General features: G+C 41.6%; 1 protein-coding gene and 1 long non-coding RNA gene across 4 annotated transcripts in view; one reads left to right on the top strand and one right to left on the bottom strand.

The window, feature by feature from the left end:
* Window positions 1-19,211, bottom strand: part of FAM120A (family with sequence similarity 120A) — a 123,836-nt gene that overhangs the window by 51,998 nt on the left and 52,627 nt on the right. For all 3 annotated transcript variants that reach the window (XM_045023216.1, XM_045023215.1, XM_045023213.1), the window contains exons 8-9: window positions 15,591-15,678; window positions 9,228-9,452 (exon numbers count right to left, since the gene is read on the bottom strand). In XM_045023216.1, coding sequence (XP_044879151.1) covers window positions 9,228-9,452; window positions 15,591-15,678 — 313 coding nt within the window. The remainder of the gene's footprint in view (window positions 1-9,227; window positions 9,453-15,590; window positions 15,679-19,211) is intronic.
* LOC123373928 lies at window positions 1,043-7,550 on the top strand. The gene is made up of 3 exons (XR_006580942.1): window positions 1,043-1,132; window positions 4,427-4,551; window positions 5,729-7,550. It is a non-coding gene; the product is annotated as an uncharacterized LOC123373928 (long non-coding RNA).

The following is a 19,211-nucleotide window of genomic DNA, read 5'->3' as shown; positions in this document are numbered from 1 at the left end:
ATCACTTATTAACCTAGACATGGACTATTTTCTTTACTCTAATTGTCTCAGACTATCACTAACCTCTCTTCCTACCATAGATACATTTGGGGGCTCTTGGAGAACACAAAAATAGATCAATGTCTCCCCAACCTTTTGAGGTCAGGCTCTTTACAGGGTTTGACACTTCAGCTCCTTATTAAAGCCCCCACATTGCTTGGAGTCTTCATGGAGTAATGAGCAAATTAAAAAATGCCCATTTTGATCCACTGTATTCCAGACTTCTCAATACTTTCTCTTGTGTAAAGTCATTTTGGCTCAATGAGCAAGTGTAAGAAGACCATTCAACTTTCTAGTTTCATTTGACATCAGTGTCCTAATCAAAGTTTTCCCACAAGGATCATATCTGTGTGGGTGTCTGACTACATATTAGAATGACCTGATTCATGTGAAGCTAGAGAATCAGAAAGTACATTCATTTCTTGGGACACATCCGACAAGCCATTAAGTGGTCATATCTGATGTTTTCTAGGATATGCTTTTTTCTCCCCTGCTCTTTTCTCTACCTGTTTGTAATTCTGATTTTTTGAGGATAGTATCTCACTGGACACACACCCATATGCCTCCCACCACCAAGAGTTTGGTGGTTTTTTAATAGAACGGAATATGTTTACCCTCTGTATAAGTGCTTACTCATTTGCCCATTTCTGAGCTTTGATGTTGGTCACTTTGAAGAAATATTTTTTGCAATCTTTGTGTAACTAGAAAGTTAGGGCAGAGCTCTTGCTTTCTGCTCTTAAAAGATATGAGGAGAATGTTCTGGAACCCCTGAAATACTTATTGTTAGACCATGCTAAGTAGGGCAGAGCACACATGCCAGACTATACGTGATTTTGTAGGCTAAAAATCATAAGAACTTGGCGAGTTTTCTACCTGACAAATGCTGCTGAGATCTTCAGAGAATTACAAGGTAAGTACTTTTCCAATCAAGGCAGGTTTCTATTTTCTGACCATCTCCTGAACAAATAATCTATAGACAATCCTATATCCCTCTGTTTGTCTCAGATTTTGGAGAGTGTAATGGAGTAATGCAACCACCAACTTGTACTGATCAGTTTTCAATAAATCATCATCATGAATGCACAGCTGCAGGGTATGTACAAACAGCTCATCCTACAAATATTACAATTGCTGAAAGCTCTTTTTGTTTTTGTTTTAATGTTAACAGTGTTTCCATAATGAACAAGGCTGCCGGTTTTTGCCATCTACAATGCCTCTAGCAGATTTTTAAAGTTATCAGAAATAGTAGTGCCTGTGTGCCTGCTGTCAAAACATTCCAAAGTCACATAAAGGCTCATCTGTAAATTTACTAGCAATACAAGTAGAAGTTAGGCTGAGGAACATCCGAGTTATAATATTCTAGGTCCACACATCAGCTGCAATGTCCTTAGACTGTGGCGATTCAGACTTACTCTGTTCTATAGATCAATGTTTGATTCATTCATGTTTTAAGATGTCTGGATTTGTATTTAAAATCAAAGATTCATACATCCCTACTAATAAAAATACCATATCAATAAGCATTTGAACACTTGGAATTAGAAAATCACAGTCTTCCATTCCACAGATCATGTAATTTATTTTTTTTATTATGGGGGAGAGGGGTAATTTACACAAGGCAGAATCTTAAATTAGCTCACATATGTTACCTTGTCTTCAGATTTTGAAATTAGGGGAACTGTGCTGAAACTGAAATCTGCTACACATAGAAGGACGAAGATCACTAGACGGTGTTAGGTTTATGGGGAAAATAATAAGGACTTAACCTATCATATAAGCATCTATAAACCATTTCAACCACAAAAGTTACTCCTCCCTTCTAAAAGGACAAACAAGTTAAATTTAGCAAAGTAGATTTTAATGTATGTTTTCACAGAGGCTCAACTGCAAACTTCTCTCTGCTTACCACAAATTATACCACCCCCATGACTTTAAAGGCTGATTGTGTTTATTTTTACTGAAAGAGACATGGTAGATGAGGTAATATCTTTTACTGGATCAACTTCTGCTGGTGGAAGGTACAAGCTTTCAAGCTTCATAGAGCTCTTCTTCAGGTCTGGGGAATGTAACCAGAGTGTCTAAGCGAATTACAAGTTGGGACAAATTGTTAAGCATAAGGGGTCCACACATGCAGTAAGAGACCACTTAAAATTAAATAGGCAACTAAGAGATACCAGGCAAACAACTAATGCCACTTTCTACCTGTTAAGAATTTTAAATCTTAACTATTCCTTTTTCCCATTCTATTCTGACAAAGTCTGCACCAATAATTTCTGTAGGGTCATAGACTACTGTCTGTCAAGTACACGCAGAAATGCCACCAATACCAATGTCAACTGCACAAGTGGATCAAGAGTAGTATATGTCCCTAGTAAGATTCAACCTGTACCCTCCCACCTTCTTTTTTTTTTTTAAACTTTAAATAGGACTCTTAGGAAAATTAAAAGCATTCACTACTAACTTACCTTTCCACTCACAGAGTCTCAATTTAAGATGTTAGAATCCCAATTTTCTCTATAGTATTACATATTATACAAACATCAATCAATACAAGTATCCAATATTTTGTTTGTATATACACTCATTTACTTTACCCACAATTAAAACTTTATTTTGTCTTTTTCTTTTGAATTAAATTCTTTACAAGCTACATTCCAAGCAGCAGCAACATCTCTGAAGTCACATGGCAAGATAGCCAACCCTGGCACAATACTGTTACCTCAATCCCCTTCCTCTCAGCTTTTAGGTTTTCAGTATGCTGCAGATTGTTGTACAGACAAAGTAACTGTACTGTAGTAATTGGCAGGGAAATGCAGGAGTGTTTTGGAAACTGGGGAGGGAGTCATTGAGGCTTTTGGTACCCAGGAAGGTATGAAATTTGTATTTGGTACCCAGGAAGTAGTCAGGGCTTTTGGTACTTGGAAGGGGATGAACTGTGTACCCTCCTCTCCATTTAAGGGAAGGGCAGAGGTGTTTTTAATTTTGGAAGTGGGAGAGTAGTAATCCTTGGTAGCAACTAGCTGCTCCACTGCATCCTTCCCCAATATTTGCCACTACATCCAACAATGACAAATAAGCATATTAGTTAACTGTTTCTGATAAAATGGTAATTTAAACCATCAACAGACTTCAGTGTTCACATCCAAGAGATGAACAATGAAGTTCATACCTCCCAGACCTTTGTTTTAGGCTCTTGGCAAACTCAGAAAATACTGCATCAGTTACACTCAGTTTATGTTTTTAAGGTTTCCCCATAAACATGAGGGTTATAGAAAAATGAAAGCTTTAGATTCTGGAAAACAATTATGAGGCCATTTAAAAATAATCCACAATTACGCAACAATTTACGTGGCAATGTAATCATATAACACGTTGGACCCTGCCTGCACATGTTAAATACCATTTCTATTAACTAAGAAAACAGATCAGTCTTTAAATATTGATTGCCCTACTGTATTCAGTGCAGAGGTCCCTACATTTATTTATTTATTGCTGGAACAGATTCCTCACAATTTAGAATAATTCTTCTTTTGATGTTTAATTGCTTGGATACTTTCTGCATTCTATGATCACATATTCAGATAGTACGTTTAAACAACATCAAATATAGCATTTGACTATTCACAAAGAAATTAATCAATCAGACAGTCGCTTCTGTGTTTTTCTTTTACGGATACGGAAAGTAAATGGAGAAAAAGTGTATCAATGCCATGTTATGGTTGAGAATTAAAACACAACGAAATACAAAACTAAACTCTGATGCAGGTACACTTACGCCTTTCAATTCTCAATCACTACACTGCATTACTGTCCATTTTTGTACTGAAATACATTGCTAAACATATATTTGACAAAACAGAACTCCATGACAAAAAATAAGCTATGCAAAGATTAACAGAAGATTTGTATGCTCAAAATTAAGTGCCAGGTTTGCCAATTTTGGTAGACTTATGCAAATTGTTATATCTATGTTGTTGTCAGGGTAATTGATAGGTTTGTTTAGTGTATTTTTAAAAGATTATCAAGGGTGCTCAAAGCTTTAGATGGGAGATATTTTACTACCAGGTATTTAAAATCTAAATTAACATTTAGATAGATTAGACAGATACCGCAGTGTACCCCAGGGAAACGCCAGACAACTAGCGTTGCCAGGTGTCTGGTTTTCGACCAGAACGCCCAGTTGTAAAGGGACCCTGGTGGCTCCAGTCAGCACTGCTGACCAGGACATTAAAAGTCTGGTTGGCGGCGCAAACAGGCTCCCTATCTGGCTCTGCGCAACTCCTGGGAAGCTTCCGGCATCTTCCTTTGGCTCCTAGGTCAAGGAAGGGCCACAGGGGTCTGTGCTGCCTCCATCCCCAATGACAGCTCAGCAGTTCCTATTTGCCAGGAACCACAGCAAATGGGAGCTGAGGGAGCAGCACCTGCAGGTGTGGGCAACACCCAGAGCTACGTGGTCGCGCCTCCACTTAGGAACCGGAAGGAGATGTCACTGCTTCCCGGGAGCCGCCTGAGGTAAGCGCCACCCGGAGCTCACACCCCGCACCTTCTTCCATGCCCCAACCCCCTGCCCCAGCCCAGATCCCCATCCTGCACCCCGAACCCCTCATTCTGGCTCCACCCTGGCCCCCTTTCCCGCACTCCAACCCCCTGCCCCAGCTTGGAGCCTCCTCCTGTATCCCAAGCCCTTCATCCCTGGACCCACTCACTCCCACACCCCAAGCCCTTGCTCCAGCCCAGAGCCCTCTCCTGCACCCTAAACCTCTCATCTCTGGCCCCACCCCCGAGCCCTCACTTGCAGCTGGAGCCCTCACCCCTTCTCACACCCCAATCCACTGCCCCAGCCCAGTGAAAATGAGCAAGCGAGGGTGGGGGAGAGTGAGCGACAGAGGGAGGGGGGGATGGAGTGAGCAGAGGTGTAGCCTTGGAGAAGGGGTGGAGCAGAGGCAGGGCAAGGGTGTTAGGTTTTCTGAGAGAAGTCTTATTGCAAAATTCCTGACGACCAGCAAACAGCAAGACTGTGTGCATGTATCTGCTGGAGTCGTGGATACTAAGAGTTGCTAATACTGAAAAGTCAATGAGATGAAAAATATATATTTCCTAATTCTGTAAGAATGGCAAGCAAGTGGGGATTTCCTGTGACTATATTAATTCTTAACCAATAAATAGATGCAAGACATTTTCTTTTCTAAAAGTACGTATTACATCAGCCCCTTTGCTTGGATCTAAAAAGCTATAAGCATGCTTAAATTATTTGCACTCAGTTTCACCACAGATGGGCCAGTACCCTGGAATGACACTGAGCTAGAACATATCAGAGGGTTGTCACTCAGATGCAATGCAGAAGACCAAGATTTAAAAAAAGGTGCCTAAAGTTAAGAGCATAAATCCTTATTTATAATTTAAATAAGTGGGCTGATTTTCAGAAGTGCTGAGCAGCCAGCAGCTCCCTTTAAAATCACTGGGAACAGCAGGGTACTCAGCACTTTGGAAAATCAGAATGCTTATTTAGGTGTCTAAACATTTTGAAAATCTCAGCCCAACTCTCCATTTAGTTTAAGACCACTGAGACCTCAGGTTCCCGGATTTAAGGGGAGATATACCTGTTGCACTCCTCAGGACTTCTTCATTGTGTTAATAACAAGTATTAATGATCCTCATTGAAACCTGCTGATATTTCCTGTTGTTGCAGGTGGCAAACAAGTCATTAGGGGAATGCCTCCCCCCATTGGAAGATGTCCCTCACAATGTCTGGCTGGGGAGACCACTCATGGTGAGTGGAGAAAAACCTGCTGAGGTGATCTCCCAGCTGGTTGTGTGCTCCTGGGAGGTAGGATGCCTCCAGGCTGATGGACTGAGCAATGCAGAATTGCCACAGGTGGATTGCTTCCTGATATGGAGGAGGGGAAACAACGCGCACCACCCTGCCTGTTTATGTAGAACACAGCCGTCATATTGTCCGTGAGAACCGAAACAGTCTTGCCCGTCATGTGAGGTAAAAATGCCTGGCAGGCCAGACACACCACCCTGAGCTCCCTGACACTGATGTGGAGGGAAAGCTCATCTTGGGACCAAAGGCCCTCAGTCCTGAGGAACCTTAGGTGGACTCCCCAGCCAAGGGCTGATGCATCAGACACTAGGAACAACGGTTAAAGTCTTGAGAAGGGTACCCTGCACATACCGTGTGGCTGTTTTGCCATCATGACAGTGAGCTGAGGACTGGGTAGATACCATAAGCACTGGGTCCAGGTGATGACAAAAGGAGAAGTATACGATGGCCAGCCAGACTGGGAGAGGTCTGAGACATAGCCTTGCATGTTGCACTACGTACGTGCATGATGCCACATAGCCCAGGAGGCTCAGACATTTTCATACGGTTGTGATCAGATGAGCCTGGAGGGACCTATCAGGGATGTCTGGAAGTAGAACTCTTGCTTGCTCAGAGTCAAGTACCAGACTGATGAACTCCATCCTTTGGATTGGGATAAGGGTGGACTTCTGGATGTTCAACAAAAGACCTAACATTCTGAAGGTCAATTGAATGAGACAGATGTTTGCTTCCACTTGAGCTCTGGATCGGCCCTTGACCATGTCTCCGGCAGCACCACAGCCAGAGAGTAATTTGGTTCCCCATGGCTACTTCCTATACTCCCCTTCGGTGTACCTGCAACCAAAGGTCTTCCGTAGGGTTGCCAACTTTCTATTGACTAGCCAGTCATTGAGGTATGAAAATACATGGACTTCCTTTCTTCTGAGAAAGGCTGCTACTATTGCCATGCATTTGGTGAAGACTTGCGGGGCGGCTAACAGGCCAAATGGAATCACCACAAACTGGTAGTGAACTTGGTTCACTACAAATCTTAGGAAACGTCTGTTGCCATGGAACTGTCTGAGCAATGAAGGGTTCCAGCAACCATCACGGGTGGTAAGAAGGAACTGAAGGGGTAGTGGGGTCAGCAGGGCCATTTATAACGGCGCTATGAGAGCATGGCACCAGAAGCCGCCGGAGCCGATCCAACGGATACTGTTGAGGAGAAAAATTCCAGCAACTGTGCTTGGGGCACACACACACCTACATTGGAATGGACATATGCAAGCACCTGAGGAATAAATAACTTCTTGCAAATTCTTTAAGCAGATGGTCTCAGACATCCTGATTAACAAGAAGTATCATTGTGGGAGATCTGGGCATGAAGCAGGTAGCTACTTTTTCCTCTCCCCATATGGAGATTTAGAATGTATCAGGGGAGTCCTGCAAATCACTCATCCAGACAACAAGAGTTGCTGCAATTGTGTCAGGCCAAAAACTAACACAAAGTGCACCAAAAGTACAAAATCACAGACATCAAAAGCCTCAAATGAAGTCACTGTAGGAAAACTAATGTCATCAGTCAATATATTATTATTCCTGGGGGAATTCTGTGCCGCCACACAATGCAGAATTTTGCAGAAATTAAAGCTGTGCATAGAATTTCCTTTCCTCCACAGAAATGGGCTGCAGTGCTGCTAGCCACCACCAGGGGCCGCTGGACCCAGCAGAGCCCAGCTCGCCTATAGAAGACACTGCTGGGGGTAGGGAGAGGGAGCTAAAGGGTTCCTGGCAGCTACAGTTCCCAGCATGCCCTGAGGGAAGGAGAGGGCAGCACACAGGAAACTCCATGCAAGCCTTGGACTGAGCATCAAGCTGTTTCTCCCTCTGGATCCATGGGCTCTGGGGGACACGGGTATCTGGGCTGGGAGGCGGCGGGGAGGTGTCTGGCCCTGCAGCTGGGCTGGGGGAAGGGGAGGAGGATAAGGGGCAGAGAAACAGGAACTGGGTTGTCATAGGGGTTGCTTTAACTCTCTACTCCCTGAGGGAATTTGTGTGTGTCTGTATTGTTACAGACATACTTGCTGACAGGTATTTTGAAATTAATTACCAAAATAATTGAAACTGGTGTGATTATGTAGTGTTATCTTGACAAATAAAATTTGCGGAATTTTAAAATATTGTGCGCAGAATGCCCCCAAGGAGTAGTAGTATCTATATTGCTATTGCACAGAGGAGTCCCATCCCTATTGGGCGAGGCACTGTATAAACATAGCAAAGTGACAGTTCATGCCTCAAAGAGAGCATGGCATGTCCATCTGCAAATTAAATGACATTCTGGCTTTAAGGATATCAATGAGAATAATATAATAATGTTTAACGATCCAGTGACTGGACTTATTGCTGCTACAACTGTTGTGGATGGAACTACTATAGGCATTAAGTTGCTTTGAACAGGAGTGTGAGAAGATGAAACAGAATCAGAAGGGTCAAGTTGTAGGATCTTTTCAGCCTGCACTTAGAGGGAGGTTTGGATTGAATCTTGTCCTCTGAATCTATACTAAGCAAAACCAAAGAGTTGTGCCAAGGGCATCATTGCATCCCACTGGCTCTAATGACTGAGACAGTGCTGACCTCTGATAGTTCCAAAACACACAGCTTTGGGAACTCCCATTAAAACTACACTGAATCAGCTGGCATTGACACAGCCTCTTCGTAGTAAGATGAGGAACTCTCCTCCATTGCTGTGGAAGATTTGCTCTCCAAGGCCATCCAGAGAGATTTCTGTTGGACTTAGAGTGCAGAGCAGGGATGTTCAAGTGATCTCCCTAAGACATGCCCACTTGCCATGTATTTGCCAGGCGCTGAAGATAGCAATCATGTTTATCCATAATGAACATTTTATGACCACACCTGGAGGAATTTCTTAAGCTGCTGGGCTGTTTCTCTTCAGGTATACCAAGAGAAAAAGAAACAGTGAAGGGAACAAGAGAGCCAGACAACAATCACATCAAAATAAATATCTAAACGATTCTGAAACAGGTAATGTCAGAGAGAGACTGGCAGAGATGCCAAAGCCTCAAGAAGCACCACACACACCAAACTTTTTTAAAATAGAAAAGGGAAAAATAGAGAAAATTCAGGAAAAAAAAAGTCAGCTATTTTGTGAGTAAGCAGTTTTAACAATGAGGGTCAGACACCTGTTGTGCAATTCACTCCCAGAGCTACTGTCTGGAGCTTCTTTTTCACCAATTGTTAGAAGTACTAATAGGCCAGAGCTCTAAGCAGGAGCAAGTGTGCATCACCCCTCATGATAGTGTCTGGTCAGGTGTTTACCTTTACAGAATCGCTGTTTCACAATACCTGAGTTTGAGAGTCATACCTTGGTTAGGACATGAAAGATGTAGGGATACATTAATCCCTTCTTGTGCCTGTGTTCTGCCACTCTTAATACTTCAGGTGCTACAGGAGGCAATGGAGGGGTGGTAATATCCATATGGTTCCTGGTGGGCATTGACAACAGACATGGGATTTGTGGACTACTGGCTTGATTCCCTTTGACTTCAGCTGCCTGGCTTCCTGAAGAGGCAGTCGAGGAACCTTCTGCCTGTAATACATCATACAAAAGAAAACATGCTTTATTGGTTACATAGAAAAATAAACTTGTACATTAACAGAAAAAAGGCACTTTGCATGTCTCTCCCTGCACCCACAATGGGAGCTTAAATTCATAACTTTGCTAGACACTAAAAATAATGGCTTTAATAAAGGCACCAGATTAATGGCTTATTACAACAAGCTGAAACCCCCGACCCCCTTTTTTGGCCTATGACTGCAAAGGAGTTACAGGCAACTTCACCTTGAATGGTGTCTCAGAATACGTTAACTATTAATTCTAAACCATCTGTTTCACCTTGTATTTAGCTGTGACACTTTGGGTATGTCAACATAGCAATGTCACTCAGGCTCAAGGGGATATTTCATTGCTGTGTAAACTTCCAGGCTCCAGGGTCCTAGAGTCCAGACCCCAGCCCAGAAGTCTACAAAGCAATGAAATAGCCCCGCAAGCCCAAGTCGGCTGACATGGGCCAGCCTCGGGTTTTTCTTTGCTGTGTAGACACTCTCTGGGACCTGGTCTACACTAGAAAATTAAATCGGTTTAACTACATTGGTCAAGTGTGTGAAACATCCATACCTGAGCGACATAGGTAAGGTGACCTAAGTCCCTGTGTCGACAGAGCTAGGTCAACAGAAGAAACCTAGTTAGCGCCTGGTGAGGAGGTGGATTACCTATGCCAACAGGAAGATGGTGTCTACACTGAAGCGCAGCAGCAGTGCAGCTGTGCCACTGTAGCATTTTAAGTGTAGACAAGCCCTGAGTACCTTTCCCGCACCTGACGAAGAGTTCTGTATAGCCTGAAAACTTTGGCTTGTCTACATGTGAAATGCTATAGCTGTCTCTTTCACCAACAGAAGTCAGTCCAATAGAAGATATTATCTCACCCACCTTGTCCAACAAATGAAAACATTCATCTTTTTTTTGGCTATACAAAAGTGCAAACATGTAGAATGGATTACCCAAAGGCAGCTACAGAAGCTGCAAACATGAACAGTGTAAAGTACTACTCTTAGGTACATACGGCTGTAAGTGTAGATGTAGAGTACAGACACCACACACCCAGCTAGCCTGGGTACAAACAGCAGTGTAGACAGTGAGGCATTGCTTAGGCAGGTAGAGTGTCCTACATGCCTGAATCCTCAGGACACTATTTTTGGCAGTATAGTGTCCCACTGCCTCTCTTCTTCCAGAGCCTTTCCCTGTCACAGTAAAAGGCTCCTGCAGCAGGGAGTTACCAGAGCTTTACCTTGCTGCCTGAGCCTTTCACAGCGGCATCTAGCTACGTGTGTAGTGCATGTACTCTAAAGGCTGCCACAACTGTAGACACAGCCTTAGGAAGAAATAAACACACAACTACAAAATGAGGAATAATTGTCTAGACAGTAGTACTGCTGAAAAGGATCTGGGAGTTATAGTTAACTCATATTCAATTTGTGATCCACAACATGATGCAGTTTCAAAAAAGGCTAATATCATTCTAGGGTGTATTAACAGAAGTGTCATATGTAAGATTCAGGAGGTAACTGCCCTGCTCTCCTTGGCACAGGTGAGGCCTCAGCTGGAGTACTGTATCCAATTCTGAGCACCACACATTTAAGAAAGATGTGGACAAATCTGACAGTCCAGAGGAAAGCAACAAAAGTGATAAAGGTTTAGAAAACCTGACCAAAGAAGAAAGGTGAAAAAACTGAACATATTTAGTCCTGAGAAAATAGGACTGAAGGGGAACCTGATAACAGTCTTCAAATATGTTAAGAGCTTTTACAAAGAGGGCTGAAATCAATGTCCACTTAAGGCAGGACATGAAGTAATGGACTTAATCTGCAGCTAGAGAGATTTAGTTTGGATATTAGGAAAGACTTCCTAACTATAAAAATAGTTAAATTCTGGAATAGGCTGCCACGGGAGATTATGGAATCCCATCGTTGGAGGTTTTTAAGAACAGGTTAGGTAAACACCTGCCAGGGATGGTCTATACTTGGTCCTGTCTCAGTGCAGGGGGTTAGACTAGTTGACCTCTTGAGTTCCCTTCCAGCCCTACTTTTCTATGATTTTATATTCATAAGTGAATCAAAATTGTAACCCTAACAGAATGCTGAAAATAAAATCTTCCTATTCTGTGGTTACTTTAGTCGTTGTTTGCCTGCAAATAACCATTATTAAAAACAAGATATATTCATGTCATTGTGCAGTTTAAATTTTAACTTTTCATATTCAAAAGAATAATTTTTCTTTACATTAATATTTTCCCAGTATAGCAACAACAACCTCTGATAAACATTTCTGGGGAGTCATTGACTAGTTGGGCAAAGGCAAAACAAAGGGCCTTCAACTCCAGCCTGGCCGGGGAGGGGAAGGGAGAGAGGAGGAGAGAAGGACGGGGGGACAAAACCTTCCCCTGCTCATTTCTTGAACAAAATGGGAAAACATACAAGCACTGACCACGTAAGGTGATTTGATCTTGAGGGGCCTATGGTTTTTTCCCCATTATGAATGAAATTATGTTCCCTGTGTTAAGAGGGCTGCACAAGATTTTTGCTGCCTCTTCTGGTTAAGAGTTGCTAGTATAGCATTCAATTCTGTTGGTAGAAATTCAATTCAGTATTAAGGGTACGTCCAGATCAATCCCCGAACGCACTCCCGTCGACTCCGGAACTCCACCGGAGTGAGCAGCGGTAGCGGAGTCGACAAGGGGAGCCGTAGACGTCGATCCCGCGCCGTGAGGACCCGAGGTAAATCGATCTAAGATACTTCGACTTCAGCTACGCTATTCACGTAGCTGAAGTTGCGTATCTTAGATCGATACCCCCCCAAGTGTAGACCAGCCCTAAGATTTACAGCCAAAAGTGACATACTGTTGGACTTATCCAACAATGAAAAAGTACTTGGATAACTTTCAGAGATGCTTAAAAGTAAAAAGCAGAGAAACCCATAAAAAATCTCACTAACAACAATCTGGTAATCTCTCAATTTAGGAGGACATCATAAATCATATTTTCATCTGAATTTGATATCTACTACTATAACAAGTAATTCCTAAATTGCTATAACTGAAAGACTAAGGTTTGTTAACTTTGTGCATGTGACAGCACTTTATGATTAATCAGTTTCATGGTTTTGCAGATGTGAACATCCCTTCACATGCAGAAAGGTGTGCAGGGTCCCCAGCTTTTTTTAGGTAATTCCAGGTACCCCCATCAAATCTTTCTAAATACCAAAAGGTATTTTTTAACCAAAGTGTCATATTTATGGTATATTTTTATTTAGATTTAATTATTGTAAATAGATTCCTATCCCCAACTCTAGTGGCTCTAAGAATGAATTCAGAAGATGCTGAAATGGCACTATAAATAAGAATTTACAAAAACACTGTGCTGCTATTGAGGGGGAGTGGGGAAATCTAGTTAAAAAAAAAGTGTACTACCACAAGACTCATGTATTTGCACTATCTAGGTTATTACCAGGCTGAATACAAATTGGTTTAGAAAATTCTAAAAATCTGATTTTTTTAAAGTTAAATACAGATTTTTATTCTTTTCATAAATTTGTCATTGACAACCTATGTTAACGCCTAAACTTATAATCTATTAAAAACATTACATACAAAAATACTGAGTACATATTTGCTGATAAGTTCCAAAGTAATACCACTAAACTGGTGGAAGTCAATGGCTTACACCTGGAACCAGAATTTGCTGAAGTATTAAACCAGCTTTTGATAGCTGTAGCCTCTTCTGCAGGTACAGAGAGACCATCATCTTCATTTCAGTTTATTCAGCTAGTTCCGTTCAATGACCAGTTCGTTCAAAGTTTAGAAACCAATTGGAAGTAGAAAAAGAAGGAAAGTTAATTTTCCTTTCCCCATCTATGAATAAAAACTATTAAATCTACTAGTTCTAAAGTCTTGATGACATCATTACCAGAAATAATCAGTTCAATTCACTAACTACAGATAATACTTCCTCTTTTAACAAATCAGCTTTAAATGCAAGACATGTTTTGATAAATGCAAGTTAAGGTAGTTTTATTTAATAAAAAAATTAAAATGCGGTTTTGTCCATTTTTAACTGAATATTAATGTCCATCCAGGCAGAGCTTGACACACATCACAAGTAAAAAATTAATCTAATAAATAAGAAATGCATCATTCTCCATTTTCTAACATAGTAAGAAATGTAAAAATTAAGAATCTGAATAAATGTAAATTAAGCTGCAGAATTGTTTAAATAAATTTGTATAGACATAATATATCCTCCTGGTTAGCAAAAAGCAGCACACAGGCTATATTTAGTTGCAAACCAACATGTTTTAATGGTTACCAACCTCTCTCAGGAAAATAACTAAAAAGTACAATTGCAATACACAATTAAAATCAGTAATTTAAATCAATCCACCCTACATAATGCACCCAACACTGCAAACAACACAATGGTATCCAAGAGACCACTAGTACCTCCACAGTTAGGAGTATTATTATTGTTAGTATTTATTTGTATTACTGTAATACCTAAAAGGCCTAACCGAGATGGGAAGCCCATTGTCCCAGGCACTGTATAAATGCATAGCGAGACAGTTCTCACCCCAAGAGCTTGCAATTTAACTAAATGAAACAAAGGATAAGAGAAAGGAAGCATTATCATCAGGGTTGGCGCTAGCTTTCTGTTATAGGCCAGATTTTCAACTCCCTAAATGATCTACCTTAAAACTTCACATGCCACATCTGATTCCAATGTGAAATTCTTCTGGAAAGTTTGAAAACACACAAAGTTTCAGAGGAACTAGATTTAAAAAATGTATTTTCACCTTTCAAAGATTTTTCCAATATTTTGGCTACCTCTCTGTGAAATAAATATAACTACAAACTCTAGACTTGGCTTTTCCTATAGTGCTTAACAAATACAATTGCTTTTAACTGGTTTAGGGGAGGGTAAGGAAGCAATTACACATTTAAAACTGTTATCACAGAAACACGAAGTATACACTTTAAAATGTACATAGATACTAGTATATACAGGTGTCCATTTGATTATCTACACACCAGTTTTCTGCATACTTTGCAAATTGTATGGCCCTATGGAATTGTGAATGGTCCACATGCAGATAGCTATCACACAGGGAGTGGCTTGCAGGAATAAGTATGGATGGGTGAGGTCTGTTTCTGACTGTTATCAGGTTAGCACTATAGGGACAGATCCAAGGTGTTATCTGACTGGAATTTCCAGATTAAAAACTTGTATTTTATTTTATTTTATTGGGTGGGGGGGGGGAAAGAGAACTAACACATTCTCAAAAGGGTTTATAGCTAAGAAAATAAGGTCTTTTCACCATAACTCCAGACTTTGGTTTGGCTTTATTTTTATTTATCTTTTTTGCCTAAGAATAAATTAATTGCTAGCCTTCATCTCTATTATAAACTTAGTTTATATTGGAGGTATAAAACGTGTGAATTTTCAATGAAATGTAGTTGAAACTTGGCATGTCTGGCATGATGTCCTTCAAATAGACAATGGTTTTGACACTTGCTTTTTACTAGAGCAATTTTAAATCAATGTTGAATTCTTAAGGTATTAATTGTACCATCCTTACATTAAACTCATAGAATTACTTTACTATTCATTGTGAAATTCATCCCAACCATTTGTAAAAGTAAAATCTCTAACTGATAATTAATACTATTTTTTCCATCTTTGAATTCTCGTACATTAATTGATAATAATGACTACACAGTTCTGAGTTGTGCATTTATGCCCTACCTTCAAACATCCGTAATGGAACTGCTCACAACAGATAGACCATGCAGAGCTTGAGAGATATAGCAAACATCCTGTAGATGCTACATTAAGACTACTAAAGGCATTCATATTGAAATCAACACAGTATATTATCATCGTGTATATGAAATGTGCAGAAATATCCAAGAATGACAGGGTGAGCTAGTCTACTGAGTTTACAATTTTGTACGCATATCATGACATATTTTAAAGCCATTTCTCACTGTATATTACAGTTTGTCTTTTTTTTATTTTTTATTTTTTTTAAAGTCCTCATGGGTGCTTTTGAAAGTTTTACCCATATGCCTGTAAGGCTGTAGCAATAAATGTGGAGGTTTGGAACTTAAGATATTACCTTTGTTTGGTCTCCTGGGTCTCCATGTGCTTGGTTTTCTGACTGTGTTCTTGTTTTTTCCCAACTCATTTTGTTCCCACTGACATGGCTGAATAAACACACAAAAAGAAAAACTACAGTATTTAGTGCAAAATGGAAGATGCATCTTAATAGCTTTATTAATAGTCAATGAGAATTTTTATCAGTGAGTGCTCTAATTTTAAAAGACACCATATAAATTAGAAATGCCAATATACAGGAGTGTCTAGAAAGCAGTGTAATATCCCCATAATTGTCAATTAAATGCTGCTAATATTTGGATTGTAATTTTAAAAAACTATAAAGTTTCCTTTATAAGGACTAAGTATTATCTCCACCATCCTTTACCTGCTCTTAAAAAACCTCCAATGACAGAGATCCCACAACTTTCCTATGCAATTTATTCCAGTGCTTAACCAACCACCCTGACAGGTAGGAAGTTTTTCTTAATGTCCAACCTAAACTGCCCTTGATGCAATTTAAACCCATTTCTTCTTGTCCTAGCCTCTGAGGTTAATAAGAACAATTTTTTACCCATCTCCTTGTAACCACCTTTTATGCACTTGAAAACTTATGTTCCTCCGCTTAGTCTTCTCTTCTTCAGACTAAACATCCAATTTTTTCAATCTTCCCTCATAGGTCACATTTTTTTAAACCTTTAATCATTTCTGTTGCTCTCCTCTAGACTTTCTCCAGTTTGTCCACATCCTTTCGGAAATGTGGTGCCCAGAACTGGACACAATACTCCAGTTGAGGCCATATCAGCATGTTTTGCTTACAACACTCCAGCTATTATATCCCAGAATATTTGCCTCCCACCCCCCACAACGGTATTATACAGTTGAATCATATTTATCCTGTGATCCACTATGACCTCAGATCCCTTTCCGCAGTACTCCTTCCTAGGCAGTCATTTCCCATTTTGTACGTGTGCAACTGATTGTTCCTTTTTAAGTGGAGTACTTTGCATTTGTCCTTATTGAATGTCATCCTACTCACTTCAGACCATTTCTCCAGTTTGTCCAGATAATTTTGAATTTTAATCCTACCTTCCAAAGCACTTGCAACCTCTCCCAGGTTGGTATAGTCCACAAACTTTATAAACGTGTATTCTCTATGCCATTAGCTAAATCACTGATAAAGATATTGAACAGAACTGGACCCAGGACCGATCCCTGCAGGACCCCACTCGTTATGCCCTCCCAGCTTGACTGTGAACTGCTGAGAACTACTCTCAGGGAACGGTTTCCAACCAATTATGCACCACCTTAAGCCTGGTCTACACTAGGCGTTTAAACCGGTTTTAGGAGCGTAAAACCGATTTAACGCCACACCCGTCCACACTGAGAGGCCATTTATATCGGTATAAAGGGCACTTTAAACCGGTTTCTGTACTCCTCCCTAACGAGAGGAGTAGCGCTAATATCGATATTACCATATCGGATTAGGGTTAGTGTGGCCGCAGATCGACGGTATTGGCCTCCGGGTGGTATCCCACAGTGCACCACTGACCGCTCTGGACAGCAATCTGAACTCGGATGCAGTGGCCAGGTAGACAGGAAAAGCCCCGCGAACTTTTGAATATTTCCTGTTTGCCCAGCGTGGAGCTCCGATCAGCACGTGTGGTGATGCAGTTAAAAATCAAAATAAAGGAAGAGCTCCCGCATGGACCATGCGGATGTGATCGCAGTAAGGGCAGGCAAATCTGTTCTATCAGCACTCCGTTACAGAAGATGAAATTCAAAATCATTTTTAAAAAATCTCCAGACAGACGCCATAGCAGGGGCTCAGCGCACTGCTGCATGACAAGCGTAACGGAAAGCCAAAGAATCAAATGGACGGTCATGGACTGGAGGACTCAAGCTATCCCACAGTTCCTGCAGTCTCTGAAAAGTATTTGCATTCTTGGCTGAGCTCCAAATGCTTCTAGGGTCAAACACAGTGTCCGCGGTGGGTCAGGGCATAGCTCGGCAATCTACGCACCCCCCCACCCACCCCCAGAAGTGAAAGGGAAAACAATCCTCTCTTGACTCTTTGACATGTCACCCTATCTTTACTGAATGCTGCAGATAGACACGATGCTGCAGCACTCAACACCAACATCCTTGCTCCCCCCCTGCCATGGGTGGCTGATGGTGCAATAAGACTGATATCCATTGTCATCATCAGCCTATTGGCACATGGGGCAGTGCAAAAGGACTGGTAACCATGCAGACTAGCATCCATTAGGTCGATCAAGGGTGCCTGCCCCTAATTTTTCCTGGTAGATGGTGCAATATGGCTGGTTACCATCCTCATCATAGCAACAGGGGGCTGAGCTCCATCAGCCCCCACCCTTCATGTGTAAAGAAAAGATTCAGTTGCCCCTGGACTAGGAGTGGGATGCTGGGCTCCTCTCCTACACACTGCTTAATGTCCTGTCTGGACTATCATAGCAGCTGGAGGCTGCCTTCCACTCATTTCTCACTAACAAGTCACTGTGTCATCACACAAGTGGGGGGACAATGTTATGGTAGCCCAGGAAGGCTGGGGGAAGAACAGAATGAACAGGTGGGGTTGTTGCAGGAGCACCCCCTGTGAATAGCATACAGCTCATAATTTCTGCAGGATCTGACACAGAGCAGCTGTGCTCTCTGGTTATGATATACAGTGGTTCTCTAGTACACTTGCCCATATTCTAGGCAGGACTGATTCTATTTTTAGATACCAAAAAGGAGGGATTGACTCAGGGAGTCATTCCCAATTTTGGCTTTTGCGCCCCTGGCTAAGAGCAGCCAGGGGCACTTATGACAGTAACAGATGGTGCAGTGCAAAAGGACTGGTAACCATGATCATCTTTTTACCAATTTATGGATTGGTAGATAGTAAGTAAAGTAATAAGTACAGTATGGCTGGTAACCATCTCCGCTGTCATGCAAAAGCAAAAGCATGCTGCTGTGTAGCGCTGCTGAATCGCCTCTGTCAGCGGCATCTAGTACACATACGGTGACAGTCACAAAAGGCAAAACAGGCTCCATGACTGCCATGCTATTGGCATCTGCCAGGGCAATCCAGGGAAAAAAGCCGCGAAATGCTTGTCTGACGTTGCTTTCCCAGAGGAAGGAGTGACTGACGACATTTACCCAGAACCACCCGCGACAATAATTTTTGCCCCATCAGGCACTGGGATCGCAATCCGGAAATTCCAAGGGGCAGGGGAGGCTGCGGGAACTATGGGATAGCTACGGAATAGCTACCCACAGTGCAACGCTCCAGAAGTCGATGCTAGCCTCGGACCGTGGACGCACACCACCGATTTAATGTGTTTAGTGTGGCCACGTGCACTCAATTTTATACAATCTGTTTTACAAAACCGGTTTATGCAAATTCGGAATAGTCCCGTAGTGTAGACGTACCCTCATAGTAGCTCCATCTAGGACCTAGGCTGTATTTCTCTAGCTGGTTTATGAGAGAGTCATGCAAAACAGTATCAAAAGCCTTACTAAAAATATACCACATCTACTGCTTCCCCCCTCTCCGCAAGGCTTGTTACGCTGTCAAAGAAAGCTATAGGTTGATTTGACATACTTTTTTCTTGACAAATCCATGTTGTTACTTATCACC

This window comes from Mauremys mutica, chromosome 7 (assembly GCF_020497125.1).
Source record: "Mauremys mutica isolate MM-2020 ecotype Southern chromosome 7, ASM2049712v1, whole genome shotgun sequence".
In the NCBI taxonomy this organism is placed as follows: Eukaryota; Metazoa; Chordata; order Testudines; family Geoemydidae; genus Mauremys; species Mauremys mutica.
Note: the sequence above shows the minus strand (reverse complement) of the source record. Positions and strands in the feature narration are given on the sequence as shown.